Here is a 26968-nt window from a genome sequence, read left to right on the forward strand (position 1 = left end):
CAAAGGGCCAAGCAGGTCCAAATGAGGACATCATGAGTCATTCTTATGTGGCCCTGGCAAGATGTCCTGCACACAAGAACAGAGCAGTCAGAGAGGGGAGGGGTGGCCATGAGGGAGTGAAGGAGGTCCTCTCAAGGGACAAAGGGACATGGCTATGGAGGACAGATGTGATGCAGAAAGGTGGGGTGTGAGTCTGGAAGGGAGGGAGGCTCCCCCAGTGCTATAATGTGAACAAATTGAAGCTGAGAGTCCCCCACCTGGAGGCTGCTCTCTCTAACTCCAACCCAGTGTGATTTGGCTGCATGCAGAGACAGGAGCAGAGAAACACAAAATCGTGTTCCGAGACCCAGGTCGGCACCCACCTTGAGGACTGTCCCTGGGGACTTGTCTCCTCCCTTCTCTGCCTCCTGGACTCCTCTTTCTGGGTGAAACGGAATGACAGGTGGTAACTTCTAAGCTTCTCCCCGGCCTAGGAGCTGGATTCCTGGAGGGGCAGCATTCCCGTGGTCCTCCATAGGGGACCTCTGTGTGACCACTCACGCTCAGCCCCTGGGACTCTGAAAAACCTTTCTATCATGTGCACTTCCTAAGTCTCCTTCTCCTGGATTTTATCAAAAGCCTTAAATTTACCCTAGAGTTCCTTTCCTATAAGGGTGGGAATGGCTGAGAACCACAGTTGTCAGCTGCAGAGGAACACTTCAATAATGCCACCCACCCATCCGTGTGGAGGGAAAATAAATCTCCCAGGATAACAGGCTTGGGCAACACGACGAGGAGAGAATGCAGGTTGTTTCTCCTAGTCATCTGTTACTCATGGGAAGCAATCTGGAAGACTATGGGGCAAGCCTAAACATCCTGGTCACAGGATGGCGAGTATTTGTTTTATCTTGGCTTCTCAGTATTTTCATGTATTATTTTTTATTTTTATTATAGTTGTTCAAAACATTACATAGTTCTTGACATATCATATTTCATACATTTGATTCAAGTGGGTCATGTATTTGACCAATGAAAACATTTTCATTTTGAATTAAAATCAAAAGTACCTTGTTTCCAGGAAGCTTCTCCCACCACTTGAGCTAACTTTTGCCTTTTTTTTAATTGTCACTTTTTTTAAAATAGCCTTTCGAACCAGCAAGTAGTTTTCTGAAGTCTCCTCATTGTGTGCGATCTTGTATGTCTATTGATTTCATCATGTTTCATATCTGATTTCTCCAAGGAGATTGTAAGAGTCCAAGAAACAGGAGACACACTCTCCACTTGGCTTCTTCTCACACTTAGTGGGGCCACATAAGCACCTACCTGCCAGGACTGGGCATCTATTGTGCCCTGGGTCTTCTGCACATCCTCTGGAGTGGGGAGTTACAGTCTACACTTGAGATGACAAGACTGGACCTCTGAACAGTTAGGGAACTTGCCCAATGCGTTTGAACTAATTCCAAGCAGAAAAAGACTTCCATCAGAGAGGTCTGACCTGCTTCAGGGTGCCACACAGCACCTCAGGACAGGTAGCTCAGGCGTGCCTGGAGTGTGACATCCCATTTTCACCCTGGGGAACAACCGAGCTGAACATGTTCTTGGGTCCTTCACTTTTCTGCAACTTTTATATTTTTTAACCTCTGGGTCCTGTGTATCTTGAAATGCCAATCTCGTGTCTGATTGAAACCTCACAGGCCAGCCTAGTGCCAGCTGTTCTGAGTGGAGCCAACTCAGTATCACACCTCATAAATACTGTTGAGACCTTTCCTAGACCAAGCTCTGGGCGAGGGATGGGAGTGCCACAGTGAACACTTTACTGCCCTCCAGGAGAAGAAAAGCCAAATAAAAATGCAGGAAGCAATTGTTTCAAAGAGGAAAAAAGAAGAGTGACAAATTTCTGTGAGAAATATTATAAAAAGGAGAGTAGGCAGTTTGTGAGTTTTTAGTAAATATTATACTCAAATCCCTCAAATTTTAGAATGTGATGATTGTGCTTGACTCTGCTATGTCAGACGGCGCAAGTGACCTGAGCATAGGGTGATCACCCAGGGGGTGTCACCTAGTCAAGGGAGCCTTTTAAAGAAGCTGACCACCTTCTGTGGCTGGTGGCAGAGGTGGAGGGCCAGGAGAACTGCCCTTACTCCTAGATGGGGAAGAGAGGATGGCTCCCTGGTGAGCAGCTGATGGAGGAGGCCGTCCTGGAATCACAGAGCAGTCCCCGACTGATGGCAAGAAAGCAGGGGTGTGGGCCTACTGTGGCAAGGGACTGGGGGCTGCCAGCAGTCTGGGATAAACTTGGCAGAGAACTCCTCCCCAGAGACTTCAGAAGGAAACAGCCAGGGCCATCTGACTACCAGCTTGGGAAGCCCTGAGCAGGGCCACCCACCAGAGACACAGACAGGTGTCTAGTTCCACAGAGGAATATGAATCCCGACTGGCAATTCCTGGAAGTGACCGGTTATGCTTCCCTTGGGCATCAGTTATCACAGCCATAGAATGAGTGATAGACAGGAAAAACAAATCAAGTCACATGGGCACATTGTTTTACTCTGTTAAATGCATATCCGTAGAGTGGGGTGTGTAATGATATATATGTGGATTTTCTATTCCTGTTTATTACATCTTGGCTCTCTGAACACTTTGTCATCTCAGCAGAGAAACAGTCCAGAAGGGGAAGGAAGTGAGACAGAGCTTTCAGAATGGTCTTTCCAGAACCCCTGCTGGTTGTCTGCAGCTGCTTAATGTCCCACAACAGCACGCAGAGGATGAAGAGCTTGTGGCTGAGCACCGCTCTGAGGCAGAGCAGGTGTTCTCAAGCCATGGGCCATTTCCACGAGGAGCCTTTTTCCTGGAACATAACGGTGGGGAGAAGGGCCGGAGGCAGTGCTGATGTGGAATGCAGCCTGCCTTTCCTGGGAGCTCAGCGTGGCTGTGGGGGAGATGTGGGAAGCCTGCTGTCTACATGGGGTCCCCCTGGGTTCTCCAACCCCAGGAAAGATTCATTCCAGTTTTCTGGTGGCAGCAGCATAAGGTGTGCAGGTGTTGAAGCCACACACTATGCCCCAACATGTAAGATTATTATGCATTAATTAAAAATTAGAATTAAAAGAGGGGAAGGAAGGGAGGATATTGAGGCATTGCCTGGAGTGGAAAGCAGGATGGGGAGACTTTGAGTCCTGTCCCCAAGTTGTCTTCAGCAGCTGAAGGCCTGGGTCCTGCAGGAACAGTGGGAAGTATTGGGCCACAGGAGAGCTGCAGTGCAAGGGCTGGGCCACTCCTCAGTGTGTCCGATCCTCAAGAGGGGTCTTTATTTGCTCTCCTAGTTTCTTTTCTGGTTCCTCTGACTAGTTTTCTGAAGTCTCCTAATTGTGTGCAATCTTGTATATCTATTGATTTCATCATGTTTTCACATCTTTATGTGAAATCAGCCAATGAACACGGTAGTTTGCTTTGCTGTTTTCTGTTTCCCCATAGCAGGCGTGGGGACATGTGCTTGGGCTCCTGCTCAGCTCAGCTCAGCTGGGCACATGTAACTACTTGTTGAGATACTGAGACCTGGGCCCTTCTCACACAAGTGTGGTCACTCTTCTCGGCTCCCTGCCCTACCTGCAACTGAGGTAACCTACCTGGGCACTCATCTCAGCCTGTCACCTTTCCTGATGCAGGACCCACTCTGACACAGGGCACACCTCTGCTCTACTTGGCCAGTACCCAACCCTGTCCCTGCAACAAGTGGCATTCTATAAGCACATGAGGAATGAACTGCCACAGGGTGGCTGGAAAAGGAGGCAGGACAGGAGGCAGGCGCTAGGATGTTGAGTGTCCGTGGGCCACAGATGAGCCCCATTTTGTCTGTTTATTAAACTGTTGCTACTCAGCTGGCAGCCAAATAAAGACACACAGTGTTGGGAGACTAGGAGCAGAGGGATGGGAGAGGTCATTCAAATTAAGCCATGTTCTCATCTAGTTCAAAGTACCCCGCCTGGCCCACTTGTAGGAACAGCTCTCAGAAAGGAAATGGAGAAGGACACCCCAGCCAGCACCAGCTCGGGTTCTGCCTCTGGGGCTGGGAAGCCCATTGGTAAGAAAAGCCTTCCTATCAGACTAACCCGGGCTCCCTCCGTGATCCGCTGAGGGCCCTGGCTGGTGACAAAGGCTCTCTCTGAGACCTCACCATCCTTATCCCCAAATAAAGACAACATCTACCCCTCACCCCTCCTCACCCCTGGGCTGAAGTGACAGTCCCGAAAACAGGGCCACCTGTAGGAAGCCCTGGCACCGAGGGGTGAGTGCAGGTTACTTTGTCATGTGCTCTGACAGGAGGGAAACTCAAGCACTGGTTGAGTGCTGGACAGAAAGCAGAGCTCTCCCTTCCCTTGCCCTCGGCGGGGTCCAGAGGCGCCGCGGCAGCTGCCTCGCTAGGTGGTGGGCTATTTCAGACCCGGCCTTAAGAGGGACCAAAATATCCGGCGAAGTCTAAAATTGGACAGAGAGTTGTCCGCGCTCTCTGGGATTCCTAGCGCAGCCTCAAGTGTCCCCCGGTCCCCGAGACACCTGCCCGGGCTGCCGCCAGCCTTCCGCGCCCTCCTCCCGCCCCCTTCCATTTGGGAGCTGCCGGCCGTCTGCGCGGGGACAGGCTCGGCCAGCTGTCCGGGCTCTGGATCCCGCAGACTCCGCCCCTGCGCGATCAGGCCCCACCCCGGGCGCCCGGGCCCGCCCCTCTGCTCCTGCCCCGCGCTCTCCGCCCCCGCCCCCGCCCCGCCCCGCCGCTCCGCCCCGCGCCCCGCGCTCGCAGCCAGGGAATCCCAGTGCTGCGCCAGGGCGCCCCGGGGAGGCCGGACAGCTTTGTTCTCGGGCAGTCACCGGCCGCTGGGGCTGCTGCGCTTCTCCCCGGGAGAGTCTTCTCCTCTCCCTCCTTTTTTGTTTCTCACAGTTTCTACTCCATTTGTAAGTCTCAAGCCTTGCCTTCTAACTCTAGGCGCTTAGCTGTTTGTTTCAAAACTTGCTCTCTGGACCCCTGGCTGGGAAGGACTTCTTGAGAGTCTTGCCTGGGGCTGAATGTGTTAGGTTTTGGAGGGAATGTAGGTAGGCGTTGACAGGTGACCCCCAGGAGGGGGCTTTCTGGAGCTGGCATCTTCTCCCAACACCGCTTCCAGGGGCTCCTGCCCGGGACAGAACTGACTGACACCCTTGAGCACCTCTGTGCCAGGTAAGGCCTGAGTCTCTTCTCTGCCACACATGCTGAGGTCACAGGCCTCCGTGCACTCCTACCTTCCCCATGACAAGGGGGACGGCGGAGTGGGTACAGGCTGGAGAGGGGGCTCTCTCCAGGTACAAATCTGTTTCCTGCTGAAGCCCTTTGGGGATGATCCCAGTTAGGAGCAGATGTGTGTGTGTGTGTGTGCCTTGCCGTTTCAGAGGGACATGGAATAAAGTCTGGGAGACCGTCCCTGTTTGATTCTCACTGGGCATCACCAGGATGACCACAGGGTTAAATGCCAGAGCCCTTTGAAATTGCTGCTTCTCAAGGGGTTTGTGCTGTCCTCTTCCGTTTTTCAGTAAGAAGAGAGAGAAAGACTGGGAAATGGAGGTGAAGAATGTCTTCTAGGCTTTGCATTGACTGTCAAGGGACTTTGCCTTCTCCTCCTCCTCCTCCTCCTCCTCCTCCTCCTCCTTCTTCTTCTTCTTTAATATTTGTTTTAGTTGTAGTTGGACACAATACCTTTTTATTGTATAATGTACTTATTTATTTTTATGTGGTGCTGAAGATCGGACCCAGGGCCTTGCATGTGGTAGGCAAGTGCTCTACCACTGAGCCACAACCCTAGCTGGACTTTGCCTTCTTGAGCTAAATTCAGGTTTCTTTTTTTATCTGAGCATTTTCTTGCCCGTTTCCCAGCTTCCTTTAGACCACGGAGGTGTTTTTGACTACTTTTATTTTCTCTGCATATTGTGTTCTGTAGCAGACCGGAGCTTTTTGTCCCATTTACGGAGCATAATGTTAATTCAGTGTGTTTTTGGACAGTGAGCCTCATATCTCCCCATTGAAGGCCAGATGACAGGCAGACACGCTTGTCAGGCATCCATGAAGGAGGCCCTGCCTGCTGCCTACCCCAGAAGTCTGCAGGGTCTCCCTGCTTAGAGCTTTGTTGCATTCTCTGTCACCTCCCAGATCCTGAGCTGCTAGTTCTCTGTCTACACTGGTCATCTGTCTGACTTTGATGATTCATGCCTAGCAGAATGATAGAAAGACCTAGTTTAGTTCAGGGCCTGGGGAGTTTCTTTCCAGGGCTTCTGTTTAGTTAGAGGGCTGCTGTGTGGGGCGCACTGCCAGCTTCATGCTATTAGGTGTGGCAGAAGCTAACCTGTCAAGTTTTGGCTTCTAATCTTAACTCTATGGTTTTTGTCCTATTGTCATAGATAAACCCAAGGGTCTGGGCCAGGAGCCTCCATTTCCTCATTTAACAAATGGAGATGATAAAAGGAATCAAAGCAGGTAACATGTAAAGTTTCCGGGACATGCAGGCATGCGATGTGTTGTAGTTTGCTTCTGTCTCATGAACCTGGGGTGCTATAGATGGAAGCACCCTGCTCCATCCTGTGTCTTCTTGTCACTCAGATATTGAGCGGTCCTGGAAGGTCACCATGCTAGGTACTTGGGCCGCTCTTGTTAGGCAAGAGGTTGTATGGGATGGGGATCTCTTCTTGTGGGGGGTTGTGAAGGGCTCCAGGAGAGCTATGGACACTTTTAAGTGTTCAGAGCAGAAATGCATTTGTATCTAGCTTTTCTAGAGTTTGTTCAAAGTGTCATAAGATACAAGTTTTTCCACCTACAAAATAGTCAAGTGGCCCTAGGTTGATGCAGCCCACAGAGTTTTAATGCTTCATAAATGTTTTAAAACTGCATTTAGATCAGAAAAGCCAGGATTTCTTGGAAACAGAAACTGTGGCTTGTGTGGAAAGATAAATATGACCATGGGAAGATCCTCTGGTGCAGAGGAGAAGACAGGTGGCCTCAGTGGCCTGGGGTAGGAGAGGCATTCTGAATAAGGGGCAACTGATCTGTTCATTGGATCATTGGGTGCCATATTCCATTTCAATTGAAAGAACTGTCCAGAAACAAGAGGAATAAACTTATTAGGTGTGATTTCTCCACTGTGGGAGGTATTCAAACATAGGTTGCATGTCCATTTACAGGGCTGTAGGAGGGCTAAGTCTGAATTCAGGTTCAGACTTGGACCAGGTGAGCTTTTAAGGGCTCTTCCTAGTCTGAGATCCTGCCATTCCTAAGCACTTCCTTTCATCCCTAGAAGGCCCCTCCTGCCTGTCTCTCTTCCTCCAAGGCTGTGCTGATGGTTCCAAGGCAGGTTCATTGTCTGTGGAGTTACTGTGAGCCAGGACTGAGTGACATGCATGCTGTTGGTATCTCAGTGTCAGAAACAAGGACCAGAGAGTTTGAATTACTTCTTCAAGGACAGGGAGAGGGAAGGCAGAGGAAAAAGATCTCAAAGATAATTTCCATGTCAACAAAAGGCTTTGTCTTCATGCTTGGAAACTTCTCAAAAAAAAAAAAAAAAGGTAACATTATTGATGTATAGCTCCCAAGGCAGACCATTAAATGAGATAGGCCTGCAGGGAATTCTCAGGGCGAGAAGGTTCTTGGGGATTTTTGGAAATCCTTCACCCAAGAAATGAAGATATACTGAGTTGCCCCACTAAAATAGATTCAAAGGCTGGTGAGTGGAAACAATTCAGTTTCCAGTCTACAGATGAGGACACAGAGCTAGAGAGTGAGAGTGACTCACCTAGTTTGTGTGTAGATAGAGGTGGACATGGGTCTTTAAGTCTCCTGAGCAACCTGGGCAGAAGGCTTGACCCCTCATTCTGTCTTCCTACCTGGACTTGGCATTGTGTGTGTGTGTGTGTGTGTGTGCGTGCACGTGGGTGTCTGTATGTATGTGTGTATTTGTACACACCTGTGTGTGTATGTACGTGTGTGTGTTTGTATGTGTATGTTGGGAGGCAAAACAAGTGTCTGAAACCAGGTGGGCACCCTGACATCTCCTCTTTGCACGTTGCCTGGGGTCAGGGGAGGGTTCATGGAACCAATGACTGAGGACAGTGGATGAGTGGATGACATGGCATTAACATTCCTTGGATTTACTCTAGCACAATCAGTCCCTGAGCTTGGTCTTGGTAACACTTTGGACTGCTTCTTAACATTCTTGTGAGGGGATGCTTGCCATATGCTGACCATTCCCTTCTTGCTGCTGCCATGAGCATCTTTGCTACATGGCTCCTCCCAGGGGCCAGCACGTGTCTCAGCTGACTGCCAAGGAATAGGATTTCTGGGTCAGAGGACATGGTCTCTTTACTGGTTCTCAGGAGGTATTAGGACTAAGCATGCTCGGGAGGCTAACAGCTGGGGTAACCTTTTGGTACCAAGGGAAGTCCTGGCAGACACTCAGGGAATGTGGGAGGGCACCACACCTGCCTGCTGAGGTCCTGGGGATGCCTTGCCAGAGGCTGAGCCCAGGCCTTCTGTGCTCCACTCCTCCTCCTCCTCCTGCCTCAACTTACATGCTCCCAGTTACTGGGAGCTCATCACTTCCAGCTAACTCTGATTAGTTCTGGCAGAGATGAGAATATCTTTTAGTCTTTTTTTTTGTTCGGTTCCTAAAAAAATTTTTGACAAAAAGAAGCCAGAATTTACACCGTCTTTTGGTTGGAAGTATTTCTAAGGAGAGGCCTTTCTTCAGCAACTTATAGGCAGAGGCAGGCCAGAGGTGGCTGACCTCAACTGCCCAGTAGCCACTGCCAGGGTCATAGTCTACTCTCGATGCCTGAAAGACAAGAACAGGCAGGCCAGTGACAACAACAAAATCAATGAGACAATGGGTATAATTAGTTGCACGAATGATTCCAGTTAAGATGAATAAGTCATAGAGATCTGCCGTCTGACATTGTGCCCAGATATATAATGCTATATTGTACACTTAATAGTCGGTTAAGAAAGTAGGTCTACATCATGTGCAATCAGAACAATGAGAAGTTATTCTCCATTTATGTATGATGTGTCAAAATCCATTTTACTGTCATGTAGAACAAATAACAAAATTTAACAAAATAGAAGAAAGTAGGTCTCATTTTGAATGTTCTTGCCACAATAAACGAAGTGAAAATAAAACAGAACCACGGATATTTTTGTGATTAATCCAGGAGGACCACCCACAAAGGCTTTGTAACTCATATCTGCTTTCATGAGCTCATTGGGTCTGAGGGCTTGAGGTGTCCATCAGCCTGCTCACTGGAAGGCTGAGTCCTCTCCCACCCTCCCTGGGACTGCCCACCTGTGGGAGCAGAGGACTCGCTGCCTCCTAAGGCCTACAATGCAGGTCTGCATGTGGAGTTAAAACTCCTCCTCTTATCAGAAAAAGCTCTCCCCTACATTTCCATCTGATGGTCCTTATTTCATCTTTTTTGGGTGAACTTAGAATAAACTAAATCTCTCTCCCATGGTACCTTTTGACTTTTGCAAAAACAAAATAACACACTTCTTGATCCTCTCTGCAGCTGAGTGCCAGTCAGTACCAGAACTGGGGTTCAAATTCACAACTTAGCACAGTCTTGCTCTTGATATTCTAGACTGCCTTAGGTGTAAATGTATATAATTCATATAAATGAATATAATTCACATAAAGGTAAACATATGATTTATATAAAAAAGCAAACATAGCAGTTGGACATCTTTTTTCTTTTTAAAAACCATTCCTCGTTAGAGTGCTTTAAATCATACAAGTAATAAGATGTATTGTAACAAGTGCATTAATCTCAGCAACCTCCTGTAGTCTGATCCTTCAATTTCAGCAGTAGCAACGTTCCAGCAAATAGCCTTTCACAGCTTTATCTAGATCCAAACATGCACATCAGTCAAAATGTAGCATTTGAACATTTGGGAACAGTGACTGACAAATACTAAGCATGTGTTTATCTAGCATCCTGTTTGGTGTGGGTGACACTCCATGAATCACTGCCAGGTGAAGTGTAGGAAGGATTTTGTTTAGCCTGGTCTGCTACTTGTCATGAGCCCACCAGGGAGCAGGGCTTCTCCTGCCATCATCAGCAGCGCTGCTGGACGGAATGAGGCATGGGGTGGGATGTTCCCAGCACTCTGGAGAAACATCTAACAGTGACCGATCCTGCCTGTATGTGCCTCCCACTGTTCCATGCCTGGCAGGACCTGTGTGATCAAGTGCTGTGGTCACATGGGGGCGGGGGGCAGGGGTATGCGTTTGTCCCCAGGAAATGAGCTCCTCTAGTTCATAATTTCTGTATTAGCTTTGAACCACCAGTGTCTGCACGGTGCTGGGTATAGTAGGAACCCGATGGTAAATCTCTGCAGAACAAAGTAGTTTTTAAAATGGGGATTAAAAAAAAGTTTCTCAAGGAATCAAAATCCATGCAAAATTCCTGACATATAGTAGGTGTTAGAGTAATAAATTACAATTTAACTTAAATCATGACTAAATGAGAGAATGAAATATTGAAGTTGGAAAGGTCATGTTTATATTGACCATGCCCAGCACAACACCCACACTTAGGCATTTTCAAGAATGCTCACCCTTCCCAGCCTTGCAGCTCTGGCCCCAGAAGGACTGTCTGCTTACAGGCAGTTCTGGTAATGCCCCCACTCAGCCCAGGGGCCTGGCATGGCCTGGGCTGTAATAGTGTCATAAGGCTGTCTAGGTCTGAATTTGGCTCTTCTGTTTGCTAGCTGTGTGTTTTCCAGAAATGTTTAGAGCATCTCTGGGCTGGAACACGGGGAAAGGGCTTAGGAAACAAGATGAGTGTCATCCGAGGGCCCTGGAATTTCTGATTAGCAAACAAATATGACATCCTTGGCTGTGAAGTGTCTCTTGGTCTCCCTGTGTTGGGTACATTTGCAAGTCAAGTCCCTGGGAAGAGAGCTCACCCTGCAGCACTCCATTCTTGGTCCTTCTGGGTGCAGGCCTGACGTCTCAGTACTCACACCTGTGAGTGACAGGGTCCCGGGGGAGCTGAGGCAACTTCTTGGAAGAGCCTCCCCATCCCCCACTTGCCTTGTGACCAGGCAAAGAAAGTAACTCTTGTGCCATGTGCTTGCTCTGTTCTCAGGAATTAGAAGCTTCAAGACTGTTTAAAAAAAAAAAAAATATATATATATATATATATATATACACACACACACACACGTATATGTAGTATATATATTAATGTCTATGTATATATATATATATATATATATATATATATATATATATATTTGTTTTGGAAAAAAAATGAGAGTGCCATACTAAGCTAGATAGACAGCTCAGATACTCACTCATTGATTCATTTCTCTCTCTTACACGGATTCGTGGAGCCTCTGCTGTGTGCCCATCACAGTTCTGGGCACTGAGGAAGAGAGCCGGTCAGGATCCCTGAGTCTGAAAACCCCAGTGGAGAATACAGACCAATACACAGGTTACTTTAAATGTCCCCCGTGAAGTGCTAAAAACGTGTCTGGGAGCCTGAGGAAGACAGCTGAGCAGTGGCACTCTCCTTACCTAGGCAATTAGTGAAGGCTTCACTGGAAGAAGACACATGAACTGGGTTTTGCAGTCTGGGGCGGCGTCTGCCTGGCAGGGAAAAGGTGGTAGCAGAGACAATGTCAAGGACTGATGAGGATTTAGGAAAAGAAAGTACTGTTGTGAGAGGAAAAGAGAGATGCCTTTGGAGTTGAAGAATAGGTTCATAAAGTACGGTGCGTTTCCAGGAACCTGGAAAGGAAGGTTGGGATCATGTTGAAAAAGATGTGGAGGGTCCAGAGGAGTTTAAGCTGGAAAAATGACATTCACGGGCTTGTCTTGTCCAGTTATGTCTGTACTCATTGTGAGCAGGTTCCTTCACAGATGCAGAGTGCAGTAAACAAGGAATTTACAACCTGCTATGGAAACAGGCCTCTCACTCTGAGAAGGGAACCTGTCCCTGGAAGTTGTGTGGAGTGGCTGCTAGACGGCAGAGCTGGAAGCATGGGTTAGAGTCCACGAGGTCACTGCAGGTGGGGACTCCAATCAGCCTGGTCACCCGGGGTTGCCTGGTGTGAAGCCGAGTTCTGTGTTAGGGAAAGGGCTCACTGCCTGTCTGAGCTTGGCCCCTGGTCTTCCTTCGGCGGTCTCCTCTAAAGACGGGGGACATCTCTGCAATGCCTTCCTGCTCCCACATGCTAGAGTTCTGAGACGCACTTAATGTCTTGCAGAATAGCAAATTCCTGGTCTCTGGGGACATGAAGTTTAAATGAGGGAACTTAACAGAGACAGAGTGGATTCAAACATGGGCTGATCAGAAGTGGTGGGGAGCCTGTGTGGTCTGGTAGACTTCTCCAGTGGAATTATACTGTGGAAAGTTCTGTGAGTATGGGATTAGTACTGCAAAGGATCCTCTGGTCATGACACCTTCCTTCTGTTGAGTGCCTGGAGTTATCCTCTGCCTGTCACCATCTGGCTAGCTGGCTAGCCATATTTTTATGGCTCCTAGTCACTGAGTAAGGGAATCTAATCTAAGCAACAGTGGTGTGTCAGTCTCCCTTTATACAGATGAGGCAACTGACCCTCTGGGGAGACCAGCTGCACTCACAATACCAGGGTGTGGTAGAGGCAGGAAGCTCGCCAACATCTGGTAGAGGCCCCATGGGGACCTGTGGCTCTCCCACTGCACTGCCTCATGCCACAGGGGAGGCACTGGTGGCCTTCTCATTCTCCCCCAGAACAGGCTGGCTGCTGGGGCACTATTTATGTGTGCTGCTTCATCAGGACAGACTCTCTCAAAATAAATTAAACAAAAATACCCTTCTGTGTCCTCAAGACCTGGTCATCTGAGAGCCTCCTGTGAAGTGAACTGAGACTGTGTGCTTGGGGGGAGAGGGAGAAGGAAGAAAAACTGGGAAGAATTCCATCCTGAAAATGTGGAAGACGTAAGAACGGGGTTATGACAGCTCTGAGATGTCTGAGGAAATCAATGAAGCAGGAGGGAGCCATTCACGTGTTCTGGCAGTGATGGGTGGCGCTGGCTGGGAGGCCCAGCCTCCAGTCTGTGTGGCCCCTGCCCGGTGGCCTGGAAGGGTGCACAGGGAGTGTATCTCCATGGGCTAGCAGGCACAGAGAAGAGGAGGTGCTGTTGGTTCTGGGGTGCACTTGTGGGGGGGTCAAGTGCTCGAGGAATGTTTGCCCCAATTCTAAGACCTCTGGGGAGAGACTGACTGCATTTGAGGCAAGATCATCTGCTTGCAATCCATCCTGAGAAACTTTTATTTATTTATTTATTTTGAGAGGGAGGATTTTTTTCTCTTGAATATTTTCCAGTGATTCATCCACATTGAGTATAACCAAGGGGCTGTCAGGGCTTCCATTTCCGGGGAAGGCTGATGTTTTCCCAGTTGGTGCTGGGGTATGGATGGCACAAGGAGGTCCACCTCTTTGGGAATGGGTTGGATTATATGCACTTAGAGCAGGAGGCGAGGGCTGCAGCTCTGAGTTCCACCCTTCTGCTTGGCTCTACTTGCTGTAGATGAACCTGGCCCCCAGTTCATATGTTGAAACTTAACTCTCAAAGAAATGGTCTTTGGAGGTGGGGACTTTGTCGGTGCTAGCTCACAAGGGTGGAGCCCTCTGTCATAGGATTAGCATTCTTATAAAAGAGGCCCAAGCACCCCTCACCCCTTCTACTGTCTGAGGATGGTGAGAAGGTAGCTGTCTAGCAACCAGGCAGTGGCCCTTCCCAAACACCATATCTGCCGCCTTGATCTTGAACTTCCAGTCTCCAGAACTGTGAGAAATGGTTCTCTTTTTATAAGCTGCTCAGTCTAGCCTTAGTCTGTTGCAGTAGCCTGGACACAGGAAGACACTGTCTCTAGTTCAGCTGTGTTCTCAGAATAAAGTCAGAATTTCTTATTCTAAAACCTGCTCAACCTGTGAATTTGAATTAAAGGGAAAAAAAAGGATTTCCCTTTAATTCAAATTAATTATTTTTAATAAATTAATTCAAATTAATTTATTCACTGAATTTTTACTTAGCACATATTCTGTGGGCAGATGAGCTGGGCAGTCGGGACAAGGCTTCTCTCAGGAACCTCCCAGGGACCCAGTTCATTAAGATATTTGGCACACGTGGAAGGGCCTGGCACAGAGCAGGGAAGGAGAGAGGGACCACAGCGATGTTTCCCTCCCCATCCTTGCCTTCAGCCAGGCCTGGGTTCACATCTCCTCCCCATGGCACCCTGGCAATGGAGCCTGACAATTACCCCTCCTCTGTAGGACGGATGAGACAGTCCCGGAGACAGCCCCTATGCTCAACGCCCTTTCTAACGTTGAGTTTGTGTGTATACTTGGGATCCCACTTTACAAGTCAATGTTCCATTTATCAAACATATTACTGCATTATTACAATATTGACAGAAATCAAGTAAAATAAGACAAAGAGGGGGTGGTCCTAGCTCTAATCAGTGATTGACAAGGTCCTCGTGTGAGCTGACCCAAGTGCCTCTTCTGGGGTTGGGGACCTTCAGGCAGAGTTGCTGACTGTATTCTGAGCCCCTCACTCAGTTGGCTTTCCCTCTGCTTCTTGGAGGGCCTCGGGGGCCACTTTATTATTTCCCTTTTGTTAGTTTCATTCCTCATTCTTCAGTTTCCCTTTGCCTTCCTGCAGATTCCCTGATAATTTCTATAATTCCATTTTGATCTATTATCAAAACATGTTTATGGCTCTGGATACATCTCCTTGTACAGTTTCGTTAGTGCTTGCTCTGGGTGTTGCCAGATACGTGGGCAAAGTCGCAGACTAGGGGTGGGCGTTTTACCACTTTGAGGGTGGAGACCCTTCTTTCATTTAGGTCCCTTTACCCTCTTTCCCTTTGAAATACTAATGACATCTCTAGAATTTCCTCTGCACACACTGAACACCACATTGGATGGCAGTCTGTTATAAATGCCCCCCTCACCCCATGCCTCTTCCTTCCTAAACCCCAGCCTCTTTCTTGTAGCACTTCCTTTCTATTTAGGGAACCTGCTCTGGCAATTCTTTAATTTTATTTTTATTTTTTTAAAATTTTTAATTTATTTTTTATTTTTATTTGTATATGGCAGTGGGATGCATTACAATTCTTATGACACATGTAGAGCACAATTTATCCTATCTCTGGTTGTATACTCAGTATACAGGAAATCTGGCTTCCTTCAGGATGCTGTTCTCCCTCAGTCCCCCTGCTCCCTGGCAGTCACCTGGTATCATGGAGTCCACAGCTGGACCACACAGTCCATGGGGTCTCAGGGAAGGTGGTTGGCACTTCTTTTGGGTGTCGCCCTGGTCTCCTCCTTGGTCTCTCCAATCCATCTTTGTCACCAGCTCATCAGCAGATGCCTCTCCCATGCTGCAGATATCCGCTGGGCCCAGGGGGTCTCTAAGCAAAGCCTGAACCCTTGCTCTGGGGTCAGCGCACCCGTTTCTAGGCTTCCCTTGTTAACCTTCCTTCCTCACCCTTGAATGCCTTCCTCCCCACGGAGTCCTGCCTCGGCCTCCACCCGAATTTCGTCTTCCCTTCATCCCTTCCTCTAAACGCCGGTGCGAATGGTGACAGTGATAACATCTGGCTGGCATGGAGAAAGTCTTGAGTATGTAGGCATCGTCCTACATTCTAAGGGGCTTCGTCCGCATCGTCACACAGAGCCAAGTTTTGAATCCAGTGGGCCTGCTGGACCTCAGGCAGCCCCACTGAGACAGAAGTTGCCCTCTCTGACCTGTAAGTGCAGTTGACCTTGCAGATAGCTCAGTAGGGCTGTGTAGGGGCTCAGCGCGGGGCCCTGGTATTCCCTGGGCGGAGGCCAGCCCCTCTGATTCTGCCCAGGCTGTCCTAGTAGTGCACAATCTCATTTTCTCTCTCTAAATTGCTTTCTGCTCAGAGTTCTCTCTGCCCCCTCCTCTGGGTCCCTGAATAAGGAATGCTGGTTACTATGGCAATGGGCTGGCTCGTGGAAGGAACTCAGCCCAGTAAATTAATTGCTGGACTTTTGGGGGACTAATGGCAGAGCTCTGCCTCCCAGGGACAGGGGTGTGGCCTACGTCATGCCAGGTTGGCAGCTAACCCTGGAAACAGCTCAGGGCTGGGTGAGAGGGAGACAGTCCAGTGGTGTGCCATGTCCCAGGCTGCAGCCCTGCTGGGGAAGGTGGGGGTGAGAGCTGCTATAAACCTCACATTTACTGAACACCTTCTCCATAGCTGGATCCCTGCTGCAAGCTTTGCAGAAATCATTTCCTGTCTCTCAACCCCTTCCCCCAAGGAGCAGAGATCATTGCTTTCCTATGGATAGGGGACCTGAGCACCGGAACTGCTCCTGAAGTCACTGAGAGTTCCACAGTGGGCATTTTCCTAGTGGGCAGAAGGATATTTTCTTCTTTACAGTGGCTTCTGGGAGATGTAACAGAGGAACAGTTCCTACAGCCAGCACTGCCCTAATAAATCCTTAAGAAATGTTAGCAAAGCAATCCACAGGGCATTGAAAGAATTTACAGTGGGGCACTTGGGATTTATTCCAGGTATGCAAGGTTGGTTCAACTCCCCCAAATCAAGCACTGTAAGCCAGCACACAGGCAGCCTTGAGAAGCCAGTTGCTCCCCTGGGTCCTGCCTTTCTCTGTGGGGGCCCTGGTCCTCTTCCCTGTGATTGGGTGATACATACCTGACTTGGTGATTAGATCCTTGCTCCTTTTCCTTCTGTTTCTTTGCTTAAGTCCTACATATTAGAGATTTCGCCTTCCAGAGATGCAAGGCTGCTGTTGAGTTGCACTTCTGACTCTCAGTTCTCCAGGGCAGTCCCAGACCGCTTGACAGCGCAGGCCTGTGTGGGGCAAGATTCAGCACAGACTCACCCGTAGGAGCCAGTTGTCAGGCAGTGGTCAGTTCTGATACGGTGAGGCCCACCCAGGGGAGCTTTTAAGATAGAAATGTGCAGTCTACATCCTAGAGACCCCCAGCACTGCCAAGCTCTGCAGTGGAGACACTGGATTCTGGGCAGGTTAAAAACTGACTTCAGGTCCAACTCTGGCTACATTAGTGATGTGGCCATGGGAGTGGCTGAGGTCTGGAGCAAAGGGCTGGCTATGCCATTTTATTATCCAGTCCATATGACAGTCCCCATGAGATGGATTCTCTTATGACTTCCACTTTGTAGGTGAGGAAAGGGAGACACAGAAAGGATAAGTCACCTCCTGATATCAGAGTCATGGTCTAGGCAGGATTTGTACCCCCAGGCCCTCTGATTTGAGAGCCCCTGCTCATCAGCACAGGTGAGCTCTAACCCGTGTCCATAGGACAATGGTCCCTGTAGCTCTCCTGCTCGTGCTGCGGGGGCAATGGGAGCACCGCGGGCTGTTTGTGCTGCCCCACGCAGCATGGTGGAGCAGACAGTCCCAGCCCAGGTGAGGGCTCTTGGGCTAATGGAGAATATGCCACCATTTCCTTGATCAGGTCAGTGGCTCTGCATTCCACGGACAGAGAAGCTCCTGGGATGCTGCCCTCTTTGCCAGCCTCTTTCCAAGGGAAGAAGACGGAGACCTTTCCCTCCCCTCTGGGGCTGCCCAGGCTCATGACAGGGATACCCTGCTGGGGCCTGAACAAACACTTGTAGAAGGCAGGTGGAGAGAAGGTTGCCAGCAGGGAGCCCCCTGTCCTGGGTATTCCCAGGGCCTCCATTCCCCTCACCCCTCACACGGGTTCAGGTCTGTATCCACTTCCCATTGTTGCTGTGACAATCACCAAATTAACAACATGCATTTGTTACATTAAATTTCTGAGGGTCAGAAGTCCCTCATGGGTCTCACTGGGATAAAACCAAGATGTGGGTAAAGCTGAGGAGTCCCCAGGAGAGACCCCTTTCCTGCCTTTCCAGCTTTGAGGATCTGCATTCCTGAGCCCCATGCTCAACGCCACCGGTGGCCAGCCACATCTTTCTCTGGCTCTGAGTTAGCCTCCTCTTTTCACTAAGACAGACCCTATGATTGTATCGAGCTATCCATAAAGTCCAGGTCAATCTCCATAGTTTACTAGCCGTGATTCCATCTATAACTATAATTCTTGCTTGCCATATAATATGACATAGACAGAAGGACTGCATGATGAACATCTTTGTTCTCATTATAGCTATATATTTATGTTATACGGGCATTACACATGCACGCACATAACATTACATTTTCCATTTTAAATACACAATTCATTGGCTTTAATTACACCCACGTTATGTAACTGTGACCACTATCTATTCTTAGACCTTCTCTACCACCCCAGACAGAAATCTATCAACTATTAAGCAATAGCATGAGCTGTCTTTCCATTTATTCAGATCTTCTTTAATTTCTTTTAGCAATATTTTGTAGTCTTCAGCCTACAAGTCGCATACTTCATTGGTTACATTTATTCCTAAGTATTTTATCTTTTTTGAGGCTATTATAAACAGGATTTAAAAATGAAAAACAAAAAAATTTCCCTTTCAGCTTGTTCATTGCTAGCATAGAGAAGCGCAACAAGGTTTTTTTTTTTTTTTTTTTTTTTTTTTGGGGGGGGGGTGCTGTCTTTGCACCTTGCAAATTTGATGAATTTATTCATTCTAGCAGTTTTTTTTGTGTGGATTCTTTAGGGCTTTGTGCATACGAGAGCATGTCATCTTCAGATAGTTTTACCTCTTCTTTCCCAGGTTGGATGCCTTTAATTTCTTTTTCTTAGCTAATTGCTTTGGCAAAACACTATGAGTAGAGTGGTAAAAGCAGGTGTCCTTGTCTTGTTCTTGACCTTAAGAGAAAAGCTGTAGTTTTTTTCACTACTGAGTATTATGTTAGCTGTGGGCTTTTCAGATTCAGGCTTCATACTGCTAAGGAAGTTCCCTTATAGTCTTATTTATGAAGTGTTTTTTGTTGTGAAATGTCATTGGCTTTTGTCAAATGTCTTTTCTACTTCAGATGGTGTCACCATGTGTTTCTTCTTCCCTTCATCATATTGCCATGGTGTGTTGCATCAATTGGTTTTCATGCATTAAATTACCCTTTCAATCCTGGTATAGACAGATTCCTTTTGGTCATGGTGTCTGATATTTTTAATATGCTGCTCAAATTGGCCTGCTCAACTGATTGCTAAGTATTTTTATATCTATGTTCATAAAGAATTTTATCTGTAGTTTTTCTCTTTTTTGTATATTAAAGAAGATATATGATAAGATTCCTCTAAAAACTTGGGGAGTACAACCCATATAAATCTCAGTTACTATAATCAAGGAAATTATCAAATTTATTGAGCCCTGTAATTTAAAAAAATACAGAACAATGATAAATTCTACTATTTTATGCCCCATACCCACCATCTATCTTATTTTCTTAAAAGTGGTGTCTAAGAACTTGCTGCTGATATTTGGATTTGTTAGAAATCACAGAATTGGTATGGGTTCTGCCCAGAAGAGAGTATTTGAGTCTCAGTCCCTCCTCTAGCCCCATAGGGGACCTGGGGAAAGATATGTGTTTTCCCTAATCTCAATCTCTGTCTTCTCCAATGGGGATGATGGTGCCTGACCTGGGGAGTCCTGTGAGATCAGGTAGCAATCAGACAGTGCCTGGAACATGCTGAATCATAAACAGTAGCTAATTATTTACTCTCATAGCTCTCCAGTGATGTCTCTGTTCATCTAATTACTGTGTCTAGCCACCATAAAATCATAAGATGACTTGATAGCATCAGATGCTGCCCATGTGTCATTCATTCATAAATTTAATGCTTATTGAGGTGTCCACTACCTGCTGGAAACGGTCCCAGAATCTGGGCAACAGCATCAGCAAGACAGATAAGTCCTGCACTCACGCAGCTTTGAGGAATGAGAGGTTGGGCAGCCGGTTCCGACTTGCTAAGGTGCTGTGTCTGTCCTCACCCTGGGCCACTGGTCTTTGGCCCTGGAACTCTGGTTGCCCTCACATGTTCCACTGGGGAGAGTGCCTTTCTTCTTGTTCTTGTGGCCGTCGCCTGGCACTCTTGAGTAGACTTCTAAGACTCTTCCTCCTGCTTCACTTGTAAGGTGATCTCTAACGCCCTGATGGGATGAGTGTGCCTTGCCTTGAAGGTGGGAGGGATCAGATGATAGAATTCATGCACCTGCCTTGAGAGGAGCCTGTACCTCTTTCCTGCATGGGGAGGTTCCCAAGTACCCTGCTGGGGCTTGCAGATGCTATTCCCTCTGTCTGAAGTGATCTCCTACTTTTGTCAGCTTGAGTCCTACTCAGCCTTTCAAACTCCGCTTGGAAGGACCTGGAAGCCTGACCTCCCCTGCAGTGGCCTGGTGCTGGTCCCCGTCCTGTGGTCCTGTCACAGCCTGCACTCCCTCTTCCACACTTCCCTCATCCTGCCTTGCCATGATGTGCACCTGTGTATCTAACCTGCATCCCAGGCACGCAGGGTGGGCTCCGTGTCATTTGTCTCCCTGTGCTTGGCACCTGGCATGTGAGGGCCACTGGTGAATATTTATTAATGAGTAAATCAAAGGTGAAATCTAGGGACTATTTTCCCTGTCCAGAGCCTTGGCTTTAACAATGACAAATACTTCTAGAAATAGACATCTGCAGGAAAATAAAAAATACAGAATGAGAAATACACTTAGATAACAGACTTCAGGAACCCAAACTGCACAGGAAAAGCAGAAACCACAGCATTGCTCCTGCTTGGTTGGGAAAGATGAAGCGATGATGGCATCAGTGCTGCCAAGTGTGCAGTGGGAGCGGTCCACACACACACACACACACACATGCACGAGCACGCACACGCACACACACACACACACGCACGCACGCATGCACGCACGCATGTACGTGCTATGCTGGGGGGCTCTGGAAATTGGAGCCTTTGGGGAAAGCATTTTGTTTTCGTCAGCTTTTTTGCTGCTGTGACCAAAAGACCTGACACGAGCAATTAGAGGAGGAAAAGTTTATTTGGGGCTCACGGTTTCAGAGTCTCAGTCATAGATGGCCGACTCCTTTCCCCAGGGCTCAAGGTGAGACAGTATCATGGTGGAAGAGTGTGGCAGAGGGAGGCAGCTCAGGACGTGATCAGGAAGCAGACAGACACCAAGCTCAGCTCATCAAACCCTATACTCCAAAAGAAGCCCCCAGGGACCCCCCTCCTCCTGCCATACCTTACACACATTGTGTTCAGTTATCACCCAGCTAATCCCATCAGGATCAATTCACTGATTGGGTTAAGGCCCTCAAAACCCAATCATTTTCCCTCTGAATGTTCTTGCATTGTCTCACACATGGGTTTTTTGGGGGACACCTCATATCCAAACCATAACAGCAGTTCATGAGAAGGTCTTGCAAAACTCACAGAAAAAAACTCTGTTTTTCTACAAATCTACCCTAAGAAAATATATATGAATAAGGCTTAGGTAAAAAGATATCTTCATTACCACGTTAAACAAATAGAATGGCCTATTTAATGTCCAAAGGTAGAAATGATGATAAAAATAATGGTGGTAGTGACACAGTGTAGTTCTAGGTAGCCAATAATGAGGAAGCTAATAATGAGGAGGTTGATGAGGAATTTTTAAGGGATTGAACATCGTTCACAACATAATGATAAGAGAGAAAACATCACCAGCACAGAAGGGGGGCTGCAGAGTAGCCCTGGCTGAAGGAACAGGCATTGACCCAGTGTTCACATTCTAGTGTCACCACTAATAGCTGAGACTGTCCCTCCAAGTTCTGGCTTTTCCTCTGTAAAGTGGAGGGAGATGGTGGTGCCAGCACAGAGCTAGATCTAGGATCTGAGAATCTAAGTAAGGTGGGGTAGGGAGACAAACTCTTAGCCCAGTTACTAGAACAGGCCCTTAAGACCCCTACTGTGGGTGCTTGGGTAATCTACACTTGGTGAAAAATGATCAGGTTGGGCGCCACCACATCCACTCAGCATGGAGACGGAGCATGCTGGACAGTGGTGCCGATTCTGAGGTCAGGATCCCTAGGGCAGCCCAGTTATTGGCCTCCCCTTCTTTCTGTCACTCCTTCTTAGTACGAGCATTAACCCATTTGGCCCATTTGGCACTGACTGGGTGTTGAGCTGGTCACTGGCGCTACAGAAACCAATAGACATGAGGGAGATAGACCATGGTGTGTCATGATGGGGACTGTGGCGGGGGCCACAGCCAGACCTGTGGAAACCAATCGTGTTTAAATCCCTAGTAGGGCTATGGCTCGATTCACTCAGCCACTCCTTCCCTGGGGAGGCGATGGAATCAGAGAAGGGGCATGAAGAGCAGTTCCCTCCCTGCTGTGCATAGAGTGTAAGCCTCCAACGGTGCAGGGGCTGGGAGAGGTGGAAACAGGACCGGTTGTGGAAAATAAAGGCCACCAATTGAATCTGGTAGTCATTAGTGTAAAACCCAGCGCAGGGTAAATCAGGTTAGCAAAGTGTCTCTGGATGGAGGTGTATTAAACCTGTATTATGCAGTGGCACTTGGTAAATGTGGAGAAAGGGAGAGATTTGAGGGCCTGATGCTCTAGTGTGCTGGGGAGCAGGGTGTCTCCTTGGGCTTTGACTCCAGGGCTGAGGGACTCCTGGTGCAGTAGGGGTGTCCAGACTGTTGTTGGAGGGATGCTGGGCCCAGGGTGTCTGATCCTGGATGCATTACTGCCAGGAGTGTGGCCTGGGTGAGTTCCCCCACCTGCTGAGACTGGATCCTTATAATCTGTACAATGGTCTAAGCACAGCTACCCTCCAGGAGCTATAGGGTGGGTGGGAATCAGACAGGTAGACCAGCTGGAGGCCACTCTGGAGTCTCCCAGGATGGGCTACAACCTCTCAGAGCATGGTCGGTTACCACATGTTCGCATCTGGTTACCACAAGAAATTGCATGTGGCTGGAGGGCAGATGCTACAGGAGGTCGAATGGGCAATGCCAGGTCTCGTGCAGTCAATGGTGCCCAGGTAGCTTATGATTTCACACACTCACTTAGCTTGCTCCCTCTGAGGGGTGTGTGTGTGTGTGTGTGTGTGTGTGTGTGTGTATGGCGGGGAGCAAGACCCCAGAGATTAATGGTTCACCCGTGTTTGTCACCAGGCTTACCCTGTGGATGTTTTCTTCTGAGGTCATCCAGATTTGGGAGGTTCTCTTCCAATTCAATGGATCATTTTTTAAATGACTTTAGATGACATTGATAAAAAGCTGAAATGTTAACATAATTCAGAAAAAAATGCAAGAAGAGAAACACCTCCACACACACCTGCTTGCACACACACATATATCCACGCACTCTCCACCTGTCCTGTGGTTTCTGTTTGCACAATAGTCCCAGCTCAGACCTCTGGGGTAGCACACAGCTTCCATTGCAGTGGACATGCTGATTCAGCAGATGCGGTTGTGGAGTCCTCTGTGGTTCTTTGTAGTTATCCCCCGATGATCTTTGTAAACACAACTCACGTTGGTACTCTGCAACGATTAAGTTTGCTTTTATTCCCTTGCAACCTGCTTTTCTCTTTATTAAAATCTAAAGAAAGTACTCATAATTTGAAGCAGAAAGACTCTTATGCTCTTTTGCCTTTGGATAACCTCCTCCCATTGCAAGTGTCAGGTTTGAAAAATTCTTGACTTTCCCCTTCATTCATAGATATTGGCTGTGTGTGTGTGTGTGTGTGTGTGCGCGCGCGCGTGTGCGCGCCCTAATCCGTGCCCAGTTAGGTCAGCTTGGCATCAGCCCCCAGGCATCCGGTGGTCAGCAGGGCAGACGCTAGGGCAAAGGAATGAAGTAACATAAACCCACTGCTGTGAGAGAGGCTCTGAGGGCTCACTGTAGGCAGCCGAGGGTGGCAGTCATATGGGAGGGGACTGGGAAGGCTCCGGAAGAGCAGCTGCTGAGCTGGGACCTCCAGGTGCCCTCAGGTGAGTGTGAGCACTTCATGCAGAGGGAAAAGCCCTCTGCAGAGGCCAGGGGCCATTTCAGAGCTGGCATCAGTGGGACACTGCTGGAAAGTCCACAGTGACCAAGTGCAGTCTGCTGGACCCTCGGGAGGTGAGCGGTCGTGGGGTGCACAGTTGCAGCAGGCCTGTGGATCTCCTCAGTCGGGGATGAGCTGGGCTTACAGGTGGGCTGTAGGCTGGGCCTGGCTGGGGTCCTCCTGCACCAGGCCCCCCACTGCTCTGCAGTCCCCTGGCCTACCTAGCTGGGCAGGTCCTCCGCACACACGGGCTAATTGGGTGGGTGAACGACAGGTGGACGGGTCAGGGGGAGGGGGCACTTGCTTTCTCTTTGGAAGGTCACCTTCTTGGCTGCCTGAAGAGTTAAGCCGAGGAGTGAAGATTGGCTGGGAGGCTGGTCGGTCCCTCCCGTGGCTGTGGCCCTTCCACTCCAGTGAGGGGCTGCTCTGAGGCTGGGTCTTTCTCCACACAGGAGATGCTCTGCTAGACCTCGTCAGGTCTCTTCCTGGCCTGGAAATGCTGGTTTCCAAGAGCAAGAGAGCCACGGCAGGCCTCCTCGGGAATGCCACAGCCTGCCTCCTCTGGACGCTGCTGCTGTGGAGCGGGGACCGCGGCTGCCAGGCCCAGCGGGCAGGTAGGGCGCCGTCACAAGCCATGCCGAGTGCACAGCAGCAGGCAACACGCACGGCCCTGCACCCTCAGTGTGGGGTGTGGGCCTGTGTGAGATCCAGTAGCCCAGCAAGTGTGTGTGTCCAAGATCCTCCAGTGGTGTGAGGAACAGCCACCTATTGCATCAGGGCCTGGGTGTGAGGGGATATGAGTGGGTGTGAGCATGTGAAGGAATGTGAGAGAACGTGAGCACATGTGTAAGTGTGTGTATGTGACTGAGCATGTGTGGGTGTGCATGTGAACATGTATGAGTGTGTGAGCATATGCTGTGAGTGTGCATGTGACTGAGCATGTGTGGGTGTGCGTGAGTATGTAAGTGTGTGTATGTGACTGAGCGTGTGTGAATGTGCATGTGAACGTATGTGTGTGCGCATGTGAACGTGTGTGTGCACGTTTGCTGTGTGTGCATGCATGTGCTGTGAGTGTGCATGTGAGCATGTGTGAGTGTGAGTGTGCACATTTGCTGAGTTTGTGAGCATGTGTGTGAGTGTGCATGTGACTGTGCATGAGACTGTGAATGTGTGTGCATGCATGTGCTGTGAGTGTGCATGTGAGCATGTGTGTGAGTGTGCATGTGAGTGTGTGCATGTGAGCGTGTGTGTGTGAGCATGTGTGTGTGAGTGCACATGTGTGGGATAATTGTGAGTGGCTGTGGGAGAAAGTATGATGGTGTGACTGCGCCTGTGGGTGTGAGGGAGCGGGTGTGAGAGAGGGAGAGGGCAATGTGTTGCTGTAACAGGTCCGATCAGTGGCATGATGTGCCGTGAGCCTGGCCCTGTCAAGTGCATGCAGGGTTTGGGGAGGGGGCAGAGGGCGGGTTAGGGTTAGGGTAAGGCCCTGTCATGGTATTCTGCTCTGCGAAGGCTTTGGACACATCCCGGGGTGTGCTGACTGGTGGACACACTGGGGCCCATCAGAGAGTGTCTAGGACACAAGGAGAAATCCCTGTGGAGTTGACCAAGGCTCGGTAACATTTACTGGAGATGGGACACCAGGGGTCCAGGGAGGTTGAACTGTGACAGGACAGCTTTGCTGGGCAGCCTGAGGGCCCTGCAGCGGGGGAAGGCACAGGCAGTGCTGAGAGATGATGGAGGGTCAGGAGCACAGCCAGGCTGTGTCCACAGCACCTTCACAGAGTGGGCATTCAGGGTCCTCTGCTTCTATGGTTGGGGCTGTGGAGACTCCCCGAGGTGGCAGATCCAGGCATGAAATGCCACTCCCAGTTTACAGATGAGGAGCTGAGGCAGCGACGCCCCAAGCCACAGAAGTGAGGCTGGGAGAACATGGAAAGTGACAGTGACGTGCTAAGACTTTCTTGTGTGAGCCTCAAAAAATAAAGTTCACCCTATTTCTTTATCAATTTTACAGCATTTTCTTATGTATTTTACTTTGCCTAAGACTCTCAAAGCCTGACTAGCTAGGAAGACTAAACACTGTGGATGTCCAGTTTGTGTGTGAGGACCATGGGGCTCTATGTCTGTCAAGTCGGCCTCAAATGTGCAGTTGATTCAAAGGCGGAAGACATAGCAGTTTTCTCCCCCAGGCCCTCACCTCACAGAGTGGAAGATGTCCGGTGTGAGGGCAGAGGGCACCTGCGAGGGCCTTTGGCTTCACAGAGCCCAGGCTATAGCACTTGATTCTCATGTGCCCACAATCTGGGCGGTTCCTTTGCCTCCAGGAGAAAAATGTGCAGAGAGCTCAGAGGGGCCTCTCAGTGAGGCCTCCCCAGCAAATGAACCTTCAGCTTTAGAACAAATTTGCTCTAGGATTATAGCCTACAGGCCCTGCCTGGCCCTCTGCAGCAATTATCCTGAATAGGCAGAGACATTCCTATCCTAAGCACAAAAGGATTACCTTTGTGTCAAGGAAAGCAACTCCCCAGGAATTATCTCTGAGTCTACACATCTGGGCAAACACACTCCAAAAGCCCTAATCCTGTTAGGTACAATCCTGCCAAGACCCTCGAGGTGCAGATTGTAACTTGGATTTTGAAAACAGGAGGGAAAGATAGGTATGAAATATTCAAGAGTGGCTTTGGTCAGGCCTAATTGTGCATGCGCGTGTGTGTGTGTGCGTGTGTGTATGGGTGTTTGAGTGTGTGTGTAATTACATATAGCTCTATTGTTTTTCTGACTTTTGAACTCAATTGCCTGCACATATAAAAGCAGAAGATACAGAATAATAAAGTTCATCCGTAGCTCTACTTGCCATTGGTGAGCACTGCTGCTCAGCTGCAGGTTCTCTGAGGCACATGTACACAACTACACACATAGGCTTGCTTTCCAGAATCTTTTTATATTATACACAATA

The 26968-nt window shown here is 48.8% G+C and overlaps 1 protein-coding gene across 1 annotated transcript in view; it reads left to right on the plus strand.

The window, feature by feature from the left end:
- The first annotated feature begins 4765 nt into the window (after positions 1 to 4765).
- The window catches only part of Col22a1 (collagen type XXII alpha 1 chain), a 229501-nt gene continuing 207298 nt past the window's right edge, over positions 4766 to 26968 (plus strand). Inside the window, exons 1-2 of the mRNA XM_046449181.2 lie at positions 4766 to 5188; positions 24462 to 24623. Coding sequence (XP_046305137.1) covers positions 24506 to 24623 — 118 coding nt within the window. The 5' untranslated portion in view covers positions 4766 to 5188; positions 24462 to 24505. The remainder of the gene's footprint in view (positions 5189 to 24461; positions 24624 to 26968) is intronic.

This window comes from Marmota monax, unplaced genomic scaffold, assembly GCF_021218885.2.
Source record: "Marmota monax isolate L192 unplaced genomic scaffold, Marmota_monax_Labrador192_F-V1.1 WCK01_AAM20220418_F8-fsc00073, whole genome shotgun sequence".
Lineage (NCBI taxonomy): Eukaryota > Metazoa > Chordata > Mammalia > Rodentia > Sciuridae > Marmota > Marmota monax.